General features: G+C 38.6%; 1 protein-coding gene across 1 annotated transcript in view; it reads right to left on the bottom strand.

The window, feature by feature from the left end:
• Window positions 1-23643, bottom strand: part of SLC38A6 (solute carrier family 38 member 6) — a 76653-nt gene that overhangs the window by 51913 nt on the left and 1097 nt on the right. Inside the window, exons 2-3 of the mRNA XM_030855159.3 lie at window positions 23248-23378; window positions 21374-21447 (exon numbers count right to left, since the gene is read on the bottom strand). Of these exons, the coding sequence (XP_030711019.1) occupies window positions 21374-21447; window positions 23248-23378 (205 nt within the window). The remainder of the gene's footprint in view (window positions 1-21373; window positions 21448-23247; window positions 23379-23643) is intronic.

The following is a 23643-nucleotide window of genomic DNA, read 5'->3' as shown; positions in this document are numbered from 1 at the left end:
ACTATGAGGCACGAGATTAAAGGAACAACATTGTTCATTTTCAGCATCCCTCTTTCATATTACAGTTGAAAGTGTTAGTTCTTTTAAAAAAACTTTCCTTCCAAGGACTTAAAGCAAGGAGGCTTTTCAGTGTTACATATGGAAATACACCACATAACTTGCTTTTAAAATGATCTATTTTGGGGACTTCCCTGGTGGTCCAGCGGGTAAGACTACACGCTCCCAATGCAGGGGGCCTGGTTTCGATCCCTGGTCAGGGAACTAGATCCCACGTGCATGCCGCAACTAAGATCCCACATGCTGCAACTAAAAGATCCCACATGCTGCAACGAAGATCCCCTGTGCTGCAACTAAAACCCAGCACAGCCAAAATAAATAAATAAATTTTAAAAAACTTTAAAAAAAATTAAATGATCTAGTTTGCATTAGATTCTTAGGGAGCAAGTTATCAAGATAATACTCTTTAAAAAGTTTGACTAGGATTTGTTTTATTTTTAAATAGCAGAAAACAAGTATAGATCGTATACTAGTAAACATAAAAAGCAAATAACTTTCCGATAAGCAAAAATAATATTGAAATATTCCAAAAAGAATTGGTATTTCAATTATCTAAATTTAAATAAATTAAACATTTATTCTTAAGTTTTAAATTAGAATATAACATTTATTACTCCAGAAAATATAATCAAACTAACAGCTTAATGAAGATAGTTGTAATTGCAACTTCTGACAATAGTGGCATACATTTTAGCAATCTCACATTTGTTCTCTATTATTTTCTGGTGTTATAAAAATATCTTTAAGTACAGCAAAGTCCCAAATTCAGAGTGAACAAAGTTTAGACTTTTAAATGGAGACTTACACTATGTTCAAATCCTAACTCTACCTTTAAGTCAGCAGGTCTGGCTAGTCATTCAGTTCTGTCACTGTCATCTTACTTCTTTTATGTTGCAAAAATTAGAAGTACTTTTCCAGGTCTGAGACATCATTAGTACGAACAATGGCTTCTGGCTTAACTTTGAGGCTTTGCTTAGATAAAATATGTACACAGTCAGTCAAATGCTTTGTCTCCACATATTTACTATTTAATGGTTTTCTGGATCATCTCGACATACGAACCAAAACAACACTAGTGAAATACTTTGAAAATTCTGTTCTACCATTTGGACAATTAAGATGCTGGTAACAGTGTAAATTGGAACTGACTTTGGAATGTAATTTGACCAACGAACCTTGAAAATATTTATAATATTTGACCCCTGGGAACTTGCATCTTAGGAAATAAGACTAACATCAGAGAAATCATTATATGCAAAGATACTCATTGTGTATTATTTAGATTGAAAAAAAAGACTACCTAAATGCTCAATAATGGTAAAGTGGTTAAGTAAATTATGGTAGGTATATCTAGTAGAATAATATGTAGCCATTAAAAACTATGTTTATAATAACATGAAAAATGTCAATATTAAGTGAAAAACATAGGATTTGATTGAATATGATCTATAAAGCAAAACATTTTCCTATGATCAATGTTTTAATATCTTATTTATAATGTAAAAGATGTTTTGAGAGATATCAAAATGAGACGTGAGGATGACCAGTCACATTAATAGCAAATTCTTACAGAAGAGGAATAACATTAATTATGAAAATTATGGATTTAATTCGGCCTTTTACAGGAATTCATACAAGCAGTACTTGGCACAATCCTTAAATAAATAACTGAAAGCAGTCATTAGCAATCTATTTTAGGAAATTATTTTTTGATATTGAAGAAATCAATGCTATGGTTTTGAGGGGATGGAAAGGCTGTAAATCTTAATCAAGTAAATTGGGGAAAAATTTCTTCTTTAATGTACCATCAAGGCACACTTTAGTGCTATTTTGGCTAGACCAAGAGTTTGGCCTCCACAGGAATCGTTTGGAAAGCTGCTTCCCATGAAGTAGTGGAATATTTCCAGCTAGTTACTCCAGTGTTCCGTCTGCTTTGCATTTTTTCCTCAATGAAATAGGACAATTAATAAACTCTGGTTACAGTACAAAGCCCAAGTTTCAGCAGCAGCAATATTATCTTTGGAACTGGATTGAGGGACATGAGTTACTCAAATACAGTTCAACTCTCAGAAAGCAGGCCATTTGGAATGCACCCTTATTTTGAAATTCTTTTCTTTCTCATGTTTTCCTTCATTTTCCTCTTGTCTTTTTTCTCCGTAAGAGTGTCATGCAAGCCATTCATTTATGGAACGTCTACTATGCAATTGTAACACCACTTCTGGTCTTTCTTAATATGTATGTAAATGTCAGTTTACCAACTAAATGTGGAATGATTTTAGAGCACCTGATGTAGCAAAAGAAAACAGAATGCTAGAGTAGAAGGAACATTCTCCTTTCAATTTCACAGAGGTGAGATACTGCAGGCAGAAAAAAAGTTCTAGGATCCCAACATATTGCTTGGCTCTGCAGTGAACAAGATTTAGTCATTCATATCCTATAAATGCTATTCACTGGTTTTCAACTTTAGACTCAACTTATACATAAAAAATGAATGACTTACATATGATTACAAAACAAAGTAAATATTGTCAACCTTGACAATATGAGGGTACAGCAGAAGGACTATGGGAAATAGAAAGAGAACAGGGGAAAGCAAGGATAGGAGCACTAATACATACAACATAGCAGAGTCAAGACACACCATCTAAAGTCCATGAAACAAAAATAAAACTTTAAATATATTGTTTATACTGAGCCTGCGCTCTAGAGCCCATGAGCCACAACTACTGAGGCCCGTGTGCCTAGAGCCCGTGCTCCGCAACAAGAGAAGCCACAGCAATGAGAAGTCCACGCACCGCAACGAAGTGTAGCCCCCACTCGCCGCAACTAGAGAAAGCCCGCACGCAGCAACGAAGACCCAACACAGCCAAAAATAAATAAATAGATAGATAAATTTTAATAAATAAATGTATTGTTTACAGTTACAAATAATCAGTGAAAGAATTACTGTATACAAACTAATGAAAATTAGAAGGGGAAGGATTAGTACACCTGAGCTAAATCTTCACCTTTCATAATGAGGTGTCAACAGATAAAATTTAAATCAATAAATAACGGTAGAAGACTATTATTTAGACTTAGGAAGGTAACTCCCCAAAAGAATTCAAAACGAAAACTCTAAATGTTGCTAACCCTGTGAAATGGAAATGGAACTAGATGTGGGGAAGAATGAGCGGGGAAGTGCTTCAAGTCCTCCTGCGCCAGTGCACACACACATACGCATGTACATACACGTGTGTGTGACTGTTATTATCTTGATAAAATTAAAAGAGATTAATTTAAAAATATGTTTAACCCTGCAGAGACTCACACCCATCCTTCCCTGCAGCCCAATAACAAAAAGTTCAGTTCTGCTACAGGAAACATTCTGCCATCAAGGCAAACGATACGAAGGGATAATCACTACAAGAGCAGGGTATGCATACAATCTAGCCTAGGGTTTCTCATCCTGCCACTACTGACATTTTTGGCCTGGATAACTGTTTGCAGTGGGGGGCTGTCCCCCCATGCACTGTAGGATGTTTAGCAGCATCCCTGGCCTCTACTCACTAGATGCTAGTAGCACCTCACCCTGCCCTACAATTCTCAGCCATGACAACTAGAAATGTCTTTAGACACTGCCAAATGCCCCTGGGGGAGAAGAATCAAGGCAAGATGAGAACTACTTACTAGCAGAAAGGATGAGACAAGAACACCATTCAATGAAGATGGAGTCACATAAACAGCCCACTTAATTGTGAGAATATTGAACTATGCTCACTAATCACAAGAAAAAGATACAAAATTACAAATAGTTTGGACAGCTATCACTCCAAACAATAAACAAATTGAGATGGGAAATAGGAATAGGAAATAGGAATCTACTGTCTTTCAATCAGTTTCAATCTCGTTCGCTCTCACAGTGACAGCATCTCACAGTGCTGAAGGGGATTCCTGTGACCTTAGCAATCCATATCCTTCACACAGAGCCCAGACCAAAGCTGGGGAAAAATAAAAGGCTCTCAACTTTATTGAGAAATGGTGTATTGGTGTCCAACATGTCATGTAAATGTTGTACACTCTATTTTATAGACCATACAAGAAAGTTTCAAAGGTACTTTTGACTATATGTAATTTTTGCCTTGTGTGTTAATTTTGGAACTTTTAAAATAGTCCCTCTGTAGCTCTAAGCCATTCATCACCCACATATCCAGCTTTTATTAAGTATCCTCTGTATGTCAAGCACAGTTTGGTAGATGCTGAGAAAACAATGGTTAATGCTTTCAATATACACTAAATTTTCCAGGAATACAATTACCATGTAAATGGATGTTTGGTTTTGTTTGGAAATTTGCCAAAAACTGTTTGCCATTTAGGAAAATCACATCACTAACAGCATTTATTTTGTTTTTGTTTCTCCTTTACTTTGCTACATGGCATTACATTATGTATAAATACTGTATTAGTTTCCTATGGCTGCTGTAACAAAGTATGACAAATTTGGTGACTTAAAACAACAGAAATTCAGGGACCTCCCTGGTGGCACAGTGGTTAAGAATCTGCCTGCTAATGCAGGGGACACGGGTTTGAGCCCTGGTCCAGGAAGATCCCACATGCCGTGGAGCAACTAAGCCCATGCGCCACAAATACTGAGCCTGTGCTCTAGAGCCCGTGAGCCACAACTACTGAGCCCTCGTGCTACAACTACTGAAGCCCACATGCCTAGATCCCATGCTCTGCAACAAGAGAAGCCACCGCAATGAGAAGCCCACACACTGCAATGAAGAGTAGCCCCCACTTGCTGCAACTAGAGAAATCCCTTGCACAGCAACGAAGACCCGACGCAGCAAAAATAAATAAATAAGTAAATTTATTTAAAAAAAACAAAAAACAGAAGTTTAGTTTCTCACAGTTCTGGAGGTCAGAAGGCCAAAATCAGTCTCACTGGGTCAGTATCAAGGTATTAGCAAGGCCACAATCCCTCTAGAGGCGCTAGAGAAAATCTGTTCCTTGCCTCTTCCAACTTCCGGTGACAGCTGGCATGACTTGATTTGTGGCTAAATCACTCCTATCTCTGCCTTTGTGGTCATATTAACTTCTCTTCTGTCTGTGCTCTCCCTCTGTGATACATGTGACTGCACTGAGTCCACCAGAATAATCTCCCTTGCGAAGTCCTTTTTTGCCATAAATGATAACGTTCACAGGGATTAGAATTTGGATATGTTTTAGGGGGCCGTTATTTAGCCCACCACAGGTGGGTTATAATACCTATAGGAATTTCATTTTAGATAGTAAAATGAGCATTTAGATTTTTTTTTTTTTAATAAGAGGAGGGTGCTGTGATGGATAGTATTTCAAATCACTGCTCTGAAGGGTTTCAGTAAAAAAAAAAACAAACATTGGGGAGAACAAGGGGCCATTTTACTCCTTATTTATTTCCTCATCATTGCTAACAATTAAAATCCTCATAAAAGAATTGCCACCTTACTTTAGGAAGAGGAAGATAGGGGACTATGTTCTCTCTCTCAGTGAGTTCTAGGAAGGACCAGAATTCCCTTTGGAAGCAACAATTGGTGAATCCCAGTATCCACCTTGACCCTTTTTGAACCACTTCAGTGGCTTCTCACTGCCTCAGCAAAAACTCCAAGTTCCTTAGGATCTGACACTTGTCTATCTCCTCAGTTTCACTTTCTTCTTTGTACCTTATGCATAAATAATAGTAAACTATTTTTGGTACCTGAGAAAAATGTTCAGTATGTACCTTTGTATATGCTGGAATATATTCTCTCTTGCCTTGTCTGCTACTCAAATTGCTTTTTAGCTCATTCCTCCAGGAATATTTACTGAACCTCACACTCCCCACCTCCACCCAGACAAGGCAAAACATTCCCTCCTCTGAGCTATCACTATACCTTGCACATATTGAAATTACCACACTGGACTTCCCTGGTGGCGCAGTGGTTGGGAGTCCGCCTGCCAATGCAGGGGACACGGGTTTGAGCCCTGGTCCGGGAGGATCCCACATGCCGCAGAGCAACTGAGCCTGTGCACCACGGCTGCTGATCCTGCGCTCTAGAGCCCATAAGCCACACTACTGAAGCCTGTGTGCCACGCTACTGAAGCCTGCACGCCTGGGGCCCGTGCTCCGCAGCAGGAGAGGCCACGGCAGTGAGAGGCCTGCACACTGTAGCGAAGAGTGGCCCCCACTCGCCGCAACTGGAGAGAGCCCGCGCGCAGCAGGTTAGACCCAACGTAGCCAAAAATTTAAAAAAAAAGAAAAAAGAAAAGACTTAAATTACCACACTAGATTATGAATTATTTACTTATGTGTTTGTCTCCCCTTCTACATTATGACCTTTTTTAAGGGAAGGAAGTGAGTATTATTTACCTCTGTAATCCTAATAGATAATGAGTATAGAATGAATGAATGAACCTCTATCCTGGGCTTCAGTTCTAAGACCTGTCCATCTAGTTTTACTTCAAAGTCCACATATCCAAAACGGAACTTATTTTTATTTTGAACTAACATCTGCTGTGCTCTTATGTCCATTAATGACACTATCATTAATCCAGTGGCCTACACCAGAAATCTGGGAGATATCCTCAGACACCTCCTTCTCCACATTCAGTCTAACTTCCTTACGTTCCTTAACCTGTTTTTTTCTTTTATTCTCCTGTTAATACCTTGTTTCAATCTCCCACTATTGGATTCTTAGACTTTTTAATAGCCAGGCTTGACTACTAACCTACCCAGGTACTGTTAGTGCAAATTAGAGCTAGACAGACAAATGAGAAAGGCACTCCCTTCAAGAAGAAGAGAAAGAAAAGAGTTTCCATCCTGAACACAAGCATGAACACATCCTGAAGGCAAGCATGGCCTGGAGAGCTGACTGTGCCTTTGTGAAAAGAACTACTCTAATCTGGAGGTGGCTCTTAGATCTGCTACTTGGTTGTTGTCCTGGGAATTCCCTCTACTTCTTCCCTGTGCTAGATTCCCTATTTTTTTGGTACTCTTTAACTTTGGTAAATGGCATCCTGAATTGCTCATTAAGTAAGAGTGCACAGGAGATAATTTTTTGAGTCCTTACATGTATGAAAATGTCATTATTCTTCCTGCATACTTAAATGATAGCTTGGCTGGGTATAGAATTCTATACTGAAATCATTTCCCCCCAAAATTCTGAAGGTATTGCATTATAGTCTTATTTGAAGTACTTCCTGGGAAGTCTTTTGCCATTATAGTTTTTGATTCTTTGTATAAGAATTTTGGTTTGTTTCTCCTCTCTGAAGCTTTTAGTATAGCTTCTTTATAACTGTATTTCTGATTTTTCACAATTATGCACTTTTTTAAAAATTAATTTTTATTGGAGTATAGTTGCTTTACAATGTTGTGCTGGTTTCTACTGTACAGCAAAATGAATCAGCTATACATATACATATATCCCCTCTTTTTTGGATTTCCTTCCCATTTAAGTCACCACAGTACATTAAGTAGAGTTCCCTGTGCTATACAGTGTGTTCTCATTAGTTGTCTACTTTATACATAGTATCAATAGTGTATCTGTGTCAATCCCAATCTTCCAATTCCTCCCACCCGCCCCCTTGGTATCCATACATTTGTTATCTACGTTTGTGCCTCTATTTCTGCTTTGCAAATAAGATCATCTATACCATTTTACAAGGATGCACTTGATACGACTTCTTTTACAATCATTATATTGCTTACCAGGAAAAATTCTTTCAATCTGGAAACTAATTTCTTTCAGTTACAAAAACTTTGCTTGTATTTTTTTGTTGATAATTTTCTACCATCTAATTTTTTCTGTCCTCTTTTTGTGGAATTCCTATTATTTGCATGTTGAACCTCCTGGACTGATCCTCTCATTTTCTTATATTTTCTCTCCTATTTTCAAGCTCCTTGTCTTTTCCCCCCACAGGAAATGTCCTTAACTCTTTCAGCCCAGCTACTAAATTAATTTTAAATTTCCTTTTTTACATCTAAGATTCTTGTATTCTCTGACTATTCCCTTGTCATAATTTCTTGTTCTTGGTTCAACAATGAAATATCTTCTTGTAGTTCTCTGAAGCTATTAAATATATTATTTTTTTTAATGTTTTCATCTGGTCTCTGCATTATCTCTGCTTCCTCTTTTCCTCTGAGTTTGTTTCTTTCCTTTTTTTTTTAAAGACTTCATTTTTAGAGCAGTTTTAGGTTCACAGCAAAATTGAGCAGAAAGTACAGACAGTTCCCACATTCCCTCTAAGCCCACACACGCATAGCCCCGCCCCCATCAACATCCCCCACCAGAGTGGTACAACTGTCACATCAATGAATCTACGCTGACGCATCGTTATCACCATAAGTCCACGTTTAGAGTTCACCCTTGGTGTTGTACACTCTATGGGTTTTGACCAGTATAGTATCATACAGAATAGTTTCACTGCCCTAAAAATCGTCTGTGCTCCACCTCTTCATTCCTCCTTCCTCCCTAAACCCTGGCAACTACTGATTTCTCACTGTCTCCATAGTTTTGTCTTTCCAAGAATGTCACATCGTTGGAATCATACAGAATGTAGCGTTTTTAGATTGGCTTCTTTCTCTTAGCAATATGCATTTATAAGGTTCCTCCATGTCTTTTCATGGCTTGATAGCTCATTTCTCTTTAGTGCTGAATTATATTCTATTATCTGGATGGACCACAGTTTATCCATTCATCTACTGAAGGGCACCTTAGTTGCTTCTAAGTTCTGGCAATTACGAATAAAGCTGCTATAAATATCCATGTGCAGGTTTTTGTGTCGACATAAATTTTCAATTCATTTAGGTAAACACCAAGTAGTACAGATGTTGGATCGAGGGGTAGACTCTATACCTTTTCACCATGGTCTTCACAATTGTTTTGTTAACATGTTACTTTCAAAACTACAGAACAGATACTTTCTCACATTTGGAACTTGCGTTTGGAGTAAGAGAAAAAGAGTCCAAAATAACTCTAAGATCTTTGGCCTGAGCAACTAGAAGGAAGATTTATTATTTAATTAGATGAGAAAAGACTGGAAGATGTAGATTGGCAGTGCAAAAATGGAGAGTTTGGTAAATTTGAGATTAATATATTAGATATCCAAGTGGAAGTATCATGGAGGAAGTTGGATATGAGACTGAAATTCAGGGGAAGAGATGCAGGCTAGGGGTATAAATTTTAGGGCCGTAAGGAGCCCAGAAGTGTAAAAGAAAAGAGATCAGAGGAATACTGCTGGGGTATTCCAATGTTTAGAAGATGGGGCGATGAAAAGGATTCAGCAGAAGAAAAGAGAAGGAGTATTCTGTGAAACAGGAAGAAAAGCAGGAGAGTCTGAACAGTGTTTTACAGAGGAAGGTGTGATCAACTGTGTCAAATGCTGCTGACTAGTCAACTAAGATGAAGACAGAACTGACCACTGGATTTAGCAATGTGTTAGTTGCTGGTATCATAATTTCTGTGGAATAATGGGGAAAGCCTGAATGAAGAGTGTTCAAGAGAGAATAGGAGGAAGGGGAAATTTCTGGTATAGACAACTATTTTGAGGAGTTTCACCATGAAGGCATAGGGCATACTGAACGAATGTGGAGTCATTTTTAAAATGGAAGAAATTATAGAATATTTGTAAACTGATAAGAAGAAAACAGAAAGGAACAAAGATGATGAAAAAGAAGAGAGGGAAGAAAGTGGCTGGAGTAACGTAGGTGACAGCAGATGGGGTCATAGCATAAGTGGAGGGATTGGCCTCAGATAGGAACACAAAGAGTTCATCCAAAGTAACAGAATATATAGCACAGATGAAGATGGGTAGGTAGAAGTGGTAGCAAGAGCTTATAAAGTTCTTTTATGATTGCTTCTAATTTCTCAGTGAAATAGAAAGTGAGAATATCAGCTAAGAATGAAATCAAGGAGAATGTGTTGAAGGTTTGAGAGAAAGAAGAAAAAGTCATCTCCTAGATAGCAGAGTAAGCAAGTGAATGAACTAAAGAAGTTAATATAGGTTAGGTGACAGCATCACAGATCCACTAGACATTGAATTATAGCGATATTAATCTGCATGGTTGTGTCTTCTTCAGGAATATTCAACTGCACAGGTGCCTGTGTGAAGTAGGCAGAGTTACATTTAATCATGGTTGGAGTTTTGCCAGGGGAGTAGCATGATGAAAGGGAGGAGCAAGGGAGTGATTCTAATAATATACCAGGAAACTTCAACTGGATAAAGAGGGGAAATATGGACAAGAGAGTGAAGGAGAGTGCGAAGGTGGTAGATCAATGAACTCAAGTCCTGGCGGAGGTGAAGAACTGCCAGAGTTGGAGTACTTGAGGGAATTAGTTAAAAAAAATTAAAAAGATGGTGGTTTTGGGAGGGTGAGATTCTTGAAAATGAGAGTTTGGAGGGGATGCAATTTTGGTAATGACAAGATCAATGGTATGACCATGGAAATAAGTAGCTGAGGCAGGCCAGGAGTATGATCATTAGAAGAGAAGAGGTTAAGGAAATGAAAGATTTAGAAGAATTATCTACATGGATATTGAAATCATCCAGAATTATGACAGGGCTAAAACTGAAGAAACTGAAAGGAAAGCAGAAGCTAATATATGCATAAAATGACAAAGTGGCTGAGGAGTCTATAGATGTTAACCATAAAGGGGGAAGTAGGTAGCATAGAGTTATGAGATTCAAAGCTGGGGGTTTAGGGAGAGGTAGGTGGTTGACAAGTGGAAATGAGGTATGACTAGGACACCTATCCCATCTTTAGACAAGTATGAGGGACATGGAAGAGAAAAGAGTGGCCACTTGAGAGGACTAAAGGGAAAGCAGTGTCCTCAGAGAAGTCTTAGGTTCTCTTAGAGTAAGAAAGTTAAGGAAATGTTCAGAAAAGAGTTGAGGACACAGGGTTTTACTGATGACTGACCATACATTCTAGAGGGCACACTGGAAGGGTTTCAGGAGTTGGGGAGAAGGGGGAGACGAAGTCAGAAAATAGATGACAAACAACAAGGTCCTACTGCATAGCATAGGGAGCTAGATTCAATACCCTGTGATAAACCATAATGGAAAAGAATATATAGATGTATAACTGAATCACTTAGCTGTACAGCAGAAGTTAACACAACATTGTAAATCAATTATACTTCAATAAAATTTAAAAGAAAAGAAAAGAAAATGGATGACAGAACCATATGGAGTGAGTCTGGGAAATGAAGGATAACATAGGATTCTTGAAGTGACTGACATACATTGAGATAAGTGGTATAATGTCATTAATCCAAGTGATCTCAAGGCAAATAATGACGACAATGCAATGAGTGGTGGGGATCAAGGACTAGGAAGTAGGGTCCTGACCAGATGCAGGCTGAGTTCTAAGACTCTGATTCCCTTCTGCTGACACTGATGTGGAGGCCAGAGGAGGGGAGCTCCTCATTTATTCTCAGAGCACAAAAATTTCCTCAAAGAATCATAACAAGCCAACTGTTTCTGAGACAGCGATATGTACAAGACTTTGCAATCCTTATGGGTTCTGGCCCAATGAGAACTCATAACAATAAAAGCTAGCATTTACCAAGGACCCTACATTTTATATACATTATTATATTTCATTCTCACAACAATCCCAAGAGAAAAGTATTATCACTACCATTTTAGAGTTGTCAAACTAAGGCTAGAGAGATTAAGGTACCTTACATGCTGCCTCAGCTCCCAAGAAAAGTCCAGATAGATCCCAAATCTTACATAAAATCGAAAACAGCAGAATTTTGTGTGAAGAAATCCTTTACTTTCATAAAGATAAAAAATTCTCTTGCACTCCAGGCAAATAAATGAAGAAGTTAATCTGTAAAGACTTATGATAGCCCTTTCTCCAACCAATGAATTCAATCTGAGCATAATACTCCTTTATGACAGTCCAATAAACTGGGGAGAAAATTTAGCTACACATTATTCTCTAGAATGAATACATATATATATATTTTTTTTTAATATAAAAAATTTGTTAAAGTCTACCTCCACAGAGAATTTTACAATCACTGAAGGAAATTCAATCAACAGAAGGCAGGTGCATCAGTGTATATGAAGAACCATGAAGAAGTTAGCTCATGGACCAAATAAGCTACAAAAATCAAAGAAAAAGAAAAAAGAAAGAGAAACAGAGCTTCTCACTTATATGTCCAAAGTTACAGAAAAGAACAACAGAGAGTATCAGAATTTCAAAGTTACATACAGATAAACTGAAGGAAAGCAAAAAAATTAGAATTATTTGGAAATCTTCATAAATTGAATATTACTTCCAAATAATTTAAATTAATAAAGCAAAACACTTTAGTTAATGAAGACATAATTGCCATGTAGTTGACTAATGTATTAATCTTTTAGTAGAATCCATGATAAAATAACATATGAAGATGTTAAACAATCACAATTAAGTAAAAATAATTTTTTTACACAAAGAAGCAAAATTTCAAAACATGTCATTAAAATTCCAGTCAAGTTTCAGCAGGATTTACAAATATACTCATTTAATGATCTTATTCCTGAATTTGGGATGTTGTTATGAACAATTTGTTACTCTGAGATTAATATCATTGCATTGTTTCCTAGTATTTTTATCTGTCCACACTTTCACCCAAGCCCCTTTAAAGCAGAGGAATATATTTGTGGGTTGGATGGCCAAAAGCATTGGCACAAGTTACAGCTATGAACTATGGATGCTAAATCAGTTTTGCATAAGAATCCCCTGGAGGACGTTTAAAAATATATTCCTGAGTCCCACCTCAGATTCTTGGAATTAGAATCCCTGAGGCTTAGAAACCTGTTTACAGAACAATCTGCAGGTGTGTCTGATGCATAGACAGATTAAACAGACTAAAGCTGTGGATTTAGAACTATGCTCTAGAGACAAAATACTCAAATACCTGTGAGCTTCCCTCACCTGTTTCAGCCAGAATAATCCTATTTTTATCTATTTTATGTATCTATTCTGCTTCTTAAAGTCTGAAAACAAAGACCAGATACGGCAAAGTGAACCCACACACATAACAATTAAACTCATGATTCTGGAGTCAAAACTGACCTAATCCAAAAATAGACAAGACTAGGGACTTCCCTGGTGGTCCAGTAGCTAGGACTCCGCACTCCCAGTGCAGGGGGCCTGGGTTCGATCCCTGCTCAGGGAACTAGATCTCACATGCCACAGCTAAAAATCCTGCATGCCACAACTAAAAGTTCCCACATGCTGCAACTAAAAGATCCCACATGCCACAACAAAGATTGAAGATCCCGTGTGCTGCAACTAAGACCTCGCAAATAAATAAATAAATATTAAAAAAAAAAAAAGATGAGATTAGACAGATAAAAAGACCAGGACTGCAGAGAGGGAAGATGGCGGAAGAGTAAGACGCGGAGATCACCTTCCTCCCCACAGATACATCTGAAATACACCTACACGTGGAACAACTCCTACAGAACACCCACTGAACGCTGGCAGAAGACCTCAGACCTCCCAAAAGGCAAGAAACTCCCCACGTACCTGGGTAGGGCAAAAGAAAAAAGAAAAAACAGAGACAAAAGAATAGGGATGGGACCTGCACCAGTGGGAGGGAGCTGTGAAGAAGGAAAGGTTTCCACATACTAGAAGCCCCTTCGCGGGCGGAGACTGAGCGTGGCGGAGCAGGGAGCTTCCGAGCCACGGAGGAGAGTGCAGAAACAAGGGTGCGGAGGGCAAAGCAGAGAGATTCCCGCACAGAGGATTGGTGCCGACTGGCACTCAACAGCCCAAGAGGCTTGTCTGCTCACCCGCCGGGACGGGCATGGGCTGGGAGCTGAGGCTCCGGCTTCGGTGCTTAGATCCCAGAGAGAGGACTGGGGTTAGCAGCGTGAACACAGCCTGCAGGGGGTTAGTGCACCACAGCTAGCCGGGACGGAGTCCGGGAAAAAGTCTGGAGCTGCCAAAGAGGCAAGAGACTTTTTCTTCTCTCTTTTGTTTCCTGGTGCGCGAGGAGAGGGGATTAAGAGCACTGCTTAAAGGAGCTCCAGAGATGGGGGCGAGCCGCTAAGGCTGTTGCTGCCGCCACCAAGAAGCCTGTGTGCAAGCACAGGTCACTATCCACACAGCCCCCCCTGGGAGACTGTGCAGCCCGCCACTGCTAGGGTCCCGGGATCCAGGGACAACTTCCCCAGGAGAACGCACGGCGTGCCTCAGGCTTGAGCAACGTCACGCCGGCCTCTGCCACTGCAGGCTCGCCTCGCACTCCGTGCCCCTCTCTCCCCCTGGCCTGAGTGAGCCAGAGCCCCAGAAGCAGCTGCTCCTTTAACCCTGTCCTGTCTGAGCAAAGAACAGACACCCTCAGGCGACCTACAAGAAGAGGCGGGTCCAAATCCAAAACTGAACCCAGAGAGCTGTGCCAACAAAGAAGAGAAAGGGAAATTTCTCCCAGCAGCCTCAGGAGCAGCGGATTAAATCTCCACAATCAACTTGATGTACCCTGCATCTGTGGAATACCTGAATAGACAACGAATCATCCCAAATTCAGGAGGACTTTGAGAGCAAGATATATTATTTCTTCCCCTTTTCCTCTCTTTGTGAGTGTGTATGTGTATGCTTCTGTGTGAGATTTTGTCTGTATAGCTTTGCTTTCACCATTTGTCCTAGGGTTCCGTCCGTCCGTTTTTGTCTTGTTTTTTCTTTAACTTAAAAAAATTTATTTCTTATTATTTTTTATTTTATTTTATATTTATTTTATTTTATTTTATTTTATCCTCTTTCTTTCTTTCTACTTTTTCTCCCTTTTATTCTGAGCTGTGTGGATGAAAGGCTCTTGGTGCTGCAGCCAGGAGTCAGTGCTGTGCCTCTCACGTGGGAGAGCCAACTTCAGGACACTGATCCACAAGACACCTCCCAGCTCCATGTAATATCAAACGGCGAAAATCTCCCAGAGATCTCCATCTCAACACAAAGACCCAGCTCCACTCAACGACCAGCAAGCTACAGTACAGGACACCCTATGCCAAACAACTAGCAACACAGGAACACAACCCCACCCATTAGCAGAGAGGCTGCCTAAAATCATAATAAGGCCACAGACACCCCAAAACACACCACCAGATGTGGACCTGCCCACCAGAAAGACAAGATCCAGCCTCATCCACCAGAACACAGGCAATAGTCCCCTCCACCAGGAAGCCTACACAACCCACTGAACCAATCTTAGCCACTGGGGACAGACACCAAAAACAACGGGAACTACAAACCTGCAGCCTGCAAAAAGCAGACTGCAAACACAGTAAGATAAGCAAAATGAGAAGACAGAAAAACACGCAGCAGATGAAGGAGCAAGATAAAAACCCACCAGACCTAACAAATGAACAGAAAATAGGCAGTCTACCTGAAAGAATTCAGAATAATGATAGTAAAGATGGTCCAAAATTTTGGAAATAGAATACAGAAAATGCAAAAAACATTTAACAACGACCTAGAAGAACTAAAGAGGAAACAAGCAACGATGAACAACACAATAAATGAAATTAAAAATACTCTAGAAGGGATCAATAGCAGAATAACTGAGGCAGAAGAATGGATAAGTGACCTGGAAGATAAAATAGTAGAAATAACTACTGCAGAGCAGAATAAAGACAAAAGAATGAAAAGAACTGAGGACAGTCTCAGAGACCTCTGGGACAACATTAAATGCACCAACATTGGACTTATAGGGGTCCCAGAAGAAGAAGAGAAAAAGAAAGGGACTGAGAAAATATTTGAAGAGATTATAGTTGAAAACTTCCCTAATATGGGAAAAGAAATAGTTAATCAAGTCCAGGAAGCCAGAGAGTCCCATACAGGATAAATCCAAGGAGAATCACGAAAGACACATACTAATCAAACTATCAAAAATTAAATACAAAGAAACATATTAAAAGCAGCAAGAGAAAAACAACAAATAACACACAAGGAAATCCCCATAAGGTTAACAGCTGGTCTTTCAGCAGAAACTCTGCAAGCCAGAAGGGAGTGGAAGGACATATTTAAAGTGATGAAGGAGAAAAACCTACAATCAAGATTACTCTACCCAGCACGGATCTCATTCAGATTTGACGGAGAAATTAAAACCTTTACAGACAAGGAAAAGCTGAGAGAGTTCAGCACCACCAAACCAGCTTTACAACAAATGCGAAAGGAACTTCTCTAGGCAAGAAACACAAGAGAAGGAAAAGACCTACAATAACAAACCCAAAACAATTAAGAAAATGGGAATAGGAACACACATATCGATAATTACCTTAAGTGTAAATGGATTAAATGCTCCCACCAAAAGACACAGACTGGCTGAATGGATACAAAAACAAGACCCATATATATGCTGTCTACAAGTGACCCACTTCAGACCTAGGGACACATACAGACTTTCTTTTGACTTCCATTTGCATAGAGTATCTTTTTCCATCCTGGAAAAAGATACTCCATGCAAATGGAGTATCCATGCAAATGGAAAAAGATACTCCATGCAAATGGATATCAAAAGAAAGCTGGAGTAACAATTCTCATCTCAGACAAAATAGACTTTAAAATAAAGACTATTAGAAGAGACAAAGAAGGACATTACATAATGATCAAGGGATTGATCCAAGAAGAAGATATAACAATTGTAAATATTTATGCACCCAACATAGGAGCACCTCAATACATAAGGCAAATACTAACAGCCATAAAAGGAGAAATCAACAGTAACACATTCACAGTAGGGGACTTTAACACCCCACTTTCGCCAATGGACAGATCATCCAAACTGAAAATAAATAAGGAAACACAAGCTTTAAATGATACATTAAACAAGATGGACTTAATTGATATTATTAGGACATCCCATGCAAAAACAACAGAATACACATTCTTCTCAAGTGCTCATGGAACATTCTCCAGGATAGATCATATCTTGGGTCACAAATCAAGCCTTGGTAAATTTAAGAAAATTGAAATTGTATCAAGTATCTTTTCCGACCACAACGCTATGAAACTAGATATCAATTACAGGAAAAGATCTGTAAAAAATACAAACACATGGAAGCTAAACAATACACTACTTAATAACGAAGTGATCACTGAAGAAATCAAAGAGGAAATCAAAAAATACCTAGAAACAAATGACAAAGGAGACACGATGACCCAAAACCTATGGGATGCAGCAAAAGCAGTTCTAAGAGGGAAGTTTACAGCAATACGATCCTACCTTAAGAAACAGGAAACATCTCGAAAAAACAACCTAACCTTGCACCTAAAGCAATTAGAGAGAAAAGAACAAAAAAAACCCAAAGTTAGCAGAAGGAAAGAAATCATAAAGATCAGATCAGAAATAAATGAAAAAGAAATGAAGGAAACGATAGCGAAGATCAATAAAACTAAAAGCTGGTTCTTTGAGAAGATAAAAAAAATTGATAAACCATTAGCCAGACTCATCAAGAAAAAAAGGGAGAAGACTCAAATCAATAGAATTAGAAATGAAAAAGGAGAAGTAACAACTGACACTGCAGAAATACAAAAGATCATGAGAGATTACTACAAGCAACTCTATGCCAATAAAATGGACAACCTGGAAGAAATGGACAAATTCTTAGAAATGCAAAACCTGCCAAGACTTATTCAGGAAGAAATAGAAAATATGAACAGACCAATCACAAGCACTGAAATTGAAACTGTGATTACAAATCTTCCAACAAACAAAAGCCCAGGACCAGATGGCTTCACAGGTGAATTCTATCAAACATTTAGAGAAGAGCTAACACCTATCCTTCTCTAATTCTTTCAAAATATAGCAGAGAGGAACACTCCCAAACTCATTCTACAAGGCCACCATCACCCTGATACCAAAACCAGACAAAGATGTCACCAAGAAAGGAAACTACAGGCCAATATCACTGATGAACATAGATGAAAAAATCCTCACCACAATACTAGGAAACAGAATCCAAAAGCACATTAAAAGGATCATACACCATGATCAAGTGGGGTTTATTCCAGGAATGCAACGATTCTTCAATATATGCAAATCAATCAACGTGATGCACCATATTAACAAACTGAAGGAGAAAAACCACATGATCATCTCAATAGATGCAGAGAAAGCTTTCAACAAAATTCAACACTCATTTATGATAAAAACCCTGCAGAAAGTAGGTATAGAGAGATCTTTTCTCAACATAATAAAGGCCATATATGACAAACCCACAGCCAACATAGTCCTCAATGGTGAAAAACTGAAACCAATTCCACTAAGATCAGGAACAAGACAAGGTTGCCCACTCTCACCACTCTTATTCAACATAGTTCTGGAAGTTTTAGCCACAGCAATCAGAGAAGAAAAGGAAATAAAAGGAATCCAAATCGGAAAAGAAGAAGTAAAGCTGTCACTGTTTGCAGATGACATGATACTATACATAGAGAATCCTAAAGATGCTACCAGAAAACTACTAGAGCTCATCAATGATTTTGGTAAAGTAGCAGGATACAAAATTAATGCACAGAAATCTCTGGCATTCCTATACACTAATGATGAAAAATCTGAAAGTGAAATTAAGAAAACACTCCCATTTACCATTACAACAAAAAGAATAAAATATCTAGGAATATACCTACCTAAGGAGACAAAAGACCGGTGCACAGAAAATTATAAGACAGTGATGAAAGAAATTAAAGATGATACAAATAGATGGAGAGATATACCATGTTCTTGGATTAGAAGAAGCAACATTGTGAAAATGACTCTACTACCCAAAGCAATCTACGGATTCAATGCAATCCCTATCAAACTACCACTGGCATTTTTCACAGAACTAGAACAAAAAATTTCACAATTTGTATGGAAACACAAAATACCCCAAATAGCCAAAGCAATCTTGAGAAAGAAAAACAGAGCTGGAGGAATCAGGCTCCCTGACTTCAGACTACACTACAAAGCTACAGTAATCAAGACAGTATAGTACTGGCACAAAAACAGAAATATAGATCAATGGAACAGGATAGAAAGCCCAGAGATAAACCCGTGCACATATGGTCACCTTATCTTTGATAAAGGAGGCAGGAATATACAGTGGAGAAAGGACAGGCTCTTCAATAAGTGGTGCTGGGAAAACTGGACAGGTACATGTAAAAGTGTGAGATTAGAACACTCCGTAACACCATACACCAAAATAAGCTCAAAATGGATTAAAGACCTAAATGTAATGCCAGAAACTATCAAACTCTTAGAGGAAAACAGAGGCAGAACACTCTATGACATAAATCACAGCAAGATCCTTTTTGACCCACCTCCTAGAGAAATGGAAATAAAAACAAAAATAAACAAATGCGACCTAATGAAACTTAAACTTAAAAGCTTTTGCACAGCAAAGGAAATCATAAACAAGACCAAAAGACAACCCTCAGAATGGGAGAAAATATTTGCAAATGAAGCAACTTACAAAGGATTAATCTCCAAAATTTACAAGCAGCTCATGCAGCTCAGTAACAAAAAAATAAACAACCCAATCCAAAAATGGGCAGAAGACCTAAACAGACATTTCTCCAAAGAAGATATACAGATTGCCAACAAGCACATGAAAGAATGCTCAACATCATTAATCATTAGAGAAATGCAAATCAAAACTACAATGAGATATCATCTCACACCTGTCAGAATGGCCATCATCAAAAAATCTAGAAACAATAAACGCTGGAGAGGGTGTGGAGAAAAGGGAACACTCTTGCACTGCTGGTGGGAATGTGAATTGGTACAGCCACTATGGAGAACAGTATGGAGGTTCCTTAAAAAACTACAAATAGAACTACCATATGACCCAGCAATCCCACTACTGGGCATATACCCTGAGAAAACTATAATTCAAAAAGTGTCATGTACCAAAATGTTCGTTGCAGCTCTATTTACAATAGCCAGGAGATGGAAGCAACCTAAGTGTCCATCATCGGATGAATGGATAAAGAAGATGTGGCACATATATACAATGGAATATTACTGAGCCATAAAAAGAAACGAAATTGAGTTATTTGTAGTGAAGTGGATGGACCTATAGTCTGTCATACAGAGTGAAGTAAGTCAGAAAGAGAAAGATAAATACCATATGCTAACACATATATATGGAATCTAAGAAAGAAAAAAATGTCATGAAGAACCTAGGGGTAAGATGGGAATAAAGACACAGACCTACTAGAGAATGGACTTGAGGATATGGGGAGGGGGAAGGATAAGCTGTTATAAAGTGAGAGAGTGGCATGGACATATATACACTACCAAACGTAAAATAGATAGCTAGTGGGAAGCAGCTGCATAGCACAGGGAGATCAGCTTGGTGCTTTGTGACCACCTAGAGGGGTGGGATAGGGAGGGTCGGAGGGAGGGAGATGGAAGAGGGAAGAGATATGGGAACTTATTTATATGTATAACTGATTCACTTTGTTATAAAACAGAAACTAACACACCATTGTAAAGCAATTATACTCCAATACAGATGTTAAAAAAAGAAAAACAAAAAAAGACCATGACTGATGGACATAGAGTATTTGTTAATGCCAAAAGAAAAACCTTATGAAAGCAGTTCCATAATTCATACACTTTTATTTATTGCAACTTAAAAGAACTTATTCAATAAATGACTGAACTGCATAATAAAGTTTCAAATGGAAAAAACTCATACACATATAAGGGGGGCAGAGATGGCAGCAGTAGATCTGGGAAGGTGTTCTCGAGGAGATGATCACCCTACGAGAAAGATGACCAGCATGAACACCTGTCTACTGCCCCATAACACAAGGTCTGGATCCTTTAAACACCTTTCAGGTGCTTCCCCTAATCTAACCCAGAAAACTATGTCACATGTTGTAGAGAAAGGCAGGGAAGAATGCTGGTTTCCTCCTCCCATTCTGTCCTTGGATAGTCCCCTGTAGGATTGGGTCTACATATCCTGACCTTTTGAAATTTTCCATTTCAACCATCCTACCTAATAATAATGTATGTCCGCTGGAAATCTGAGATTTGAGACAGCCAATCCAATGTACATAGATATAATCACAATGGGCTACTTCATCAAATGAACCAGCATAGCGCTTCCCTGGTGGCACAGTGGTTGAGAGTCCGCCTGCCGATGCAGGGAACACGGGTTCGTGCCCCAGTCCGCAAAGATCCCAAATGCCATGGAGCAGCTAGGCCCGTGAGCCATGGCCGCTGAGCCTGCGCGTCCAGAGCCTGTGCTCCGCAACGGGAGAGGCCACAACAGTGAGAGGCCCGCGTACCGCAAAAAAAAAAAAAAAAAAAAATCAGCATAACATTTTACTCACCTGTCTGAATACACAAACTAAGCAGGAGATGAACTGAGTAAGAAGCCAGGAGAGCGACTATCAGCAGCAAGAAACTAAAATATAAAACAGCACATGGTCAAATCCCCCCAAATTTCTTTTTTATGGTATCTCATTTAAAAAACAATTTTTTTTTCACATTGAAATGCTCACAGGGACTGTCTTTAAGTAGTTGGATTATGGTCATTAAAGAAAGTAAGAAGATACTTTCTATATTTACCAAATTTTATGTAAACGAATATGTACTGCTTTTAAAACAAAACTCAGGAAAAAACCAAAGTTTATTTAAAGCGACAGAAGAATTTCCTTCTTTAGCACTCTTGTCTGCTGACTGCTGGTTTAGCCATTCAGTTAGCTTGTAATACATCCCTTTTATAACTATTTTTCCTATTGTTAAGTCTAGAGAGAAGTTTCAGTTGTGAAATCTCATTGTCTTCTGTTTTCTTTCCTCTATCCCTCCCCTTCCAAAGATGTGTACCTCCCTATAATTTTGAATTAACACTGCATTTCCTAGCATCTATTAAACACACACTCACCAAACCAAACCAAAAAAATACAGTTAACACACTTCTAATGACACAATTTGAAAAATGTGCAATGTAATAATTGGAGTCCTCTAGCCAAAAGTATGAAAAGAAACAGCATGAATAATCCCCTACTTATTCTCAGGAACTGGCAGGACAAACTTCTAGAGAGCTGTCCCCAGTGGCGTGCTCCCGAAGTTGAAGAAATTCTATCTTTGTAGTCCACTTAATATTTGTTAATCAGTAGCAAAACTGAGAGGTGAAAGTACACTTGTCAACTGATGTCAGAGACCTCACAAAGTAACAGTTTGGCATCACCAAATGGAAACTGTGATATGATTCAGCAAACACCCATTCAGTGGTATACATCTGCGTTTAAGACGCTGGAGTATAAAATGTGATTTTTTAAAGGGAACTAAGAAATAAGTCCCATGATTATGTCTTGCCTAAGATGTCACACATAGCTTTGAAGTTTTAAAACTATGGAAGTCCATGAATACATCCCATAATAAAAGCAAGTTGGTTTGCTAAGCAAGTTGGTTTGCTAAACAAGAATTTCAAAATAAAGGCAAAAATGAACCTAAATGAGACTGTGTATTTTATTTTTATTATTTTTTTGAGACTATGTATTTTAAATTTCCTAGAAAAATAGGTCTGCTTCTACTGACAAAACAAACTTGTTCATTCATTCTGTTATGCATGGTGCTAGATGCTAAGGATAAGGTCTAGTCCTAAAGGATTTCAGGGTTTAGTGGGGAAACTCACTTGCAAACAAATCATTATAACAAAAGAATAAATATACAAAGTACTATGGAAGCACAGAAAAGATAGGAATGTCTTCTATCTTGGGCAAACTGGCATATGAGCTGAGTCTCAAAAGATGAGAAGGAATGAGCACAGAATACATGCCTAGCCTCAGAAAGTGAAACAAGACTACTTAAGTAGGAAGAGAGAAGGAGATGGAGAGAAATGAAAGAATCATGTGCTTTATTTACACTCACAAAACCGCTCTTTATAAGTAATCTGCATGGCTGATAAACTTTGATTTACTTTGGCCAACTTGACACAACAAACAAGCCACTTCTTAAGGTTATAAACAAGTGTGGATCAAGTTTCCATTTTTTAAAATTAGCCACACTTTGGATGAAAAATACAAATTATGTAGCATCCCTCCACGCTACAGACTAGCAACAATACAAGAGTAAGAGGAAAATGCTAAAACCCCAGAAATAACTAGAAATTGTATAATACCAGCTTCTGCTGCCTACCTCTTTGCTTCTCAGTGTACTATAAAAATGAAAAAAAAATAAGTAAAATAAGAAAAAAACTCACCTAAATCCAAGGATACCAGTATGAGCCATAACATAAGCTAAGCCAAGGATACCACTTCCTATGATGGCATTCATCAAATTAAACACTGAGAAACCAAATGAAACACCTGGGGATCCCTGTCTGTGAAGTTCCTGTAAGCACACAAATTTAATAAAGTGTTTGAATGGTGAAGTTCAAATTTCCTTCAGAAATGACTGACACGTTATGGAGAAAGTCTCTTACAAACCACAGGCATCATGTAACATACTAGCTGCTCAACCAGCACTGGTTTCCTTTCCTTCCCTTCTCACCGCTCACTAGTGCAGCTCCAGGAACCTAGTTTCCTGGGAAAATCATTGCCACCTGCACAGAGACCCGGTAGGCTTCAGGAAGAGCCATGACTAACCAACCTTGTGA

This window comes from Globicephala melas, chromosome 2 (assembly GCF_963455315.2).
Source record: "Globicephala melas chromosome 2, mGloMel1.2, whole genome shotgun sequence".
Classification (NCBI taxonomy): Eukaryota; Metazoa; Chordata; class Mammalia; order Artiodactyla; family Delphinidae; genus Globicephala; species Globicephala melas.
The sequence above is the reverse complement of the archived record's forward strand: the minus strand, read 5'-3'. Positions and strand labels throughout refer to the sequence as shown.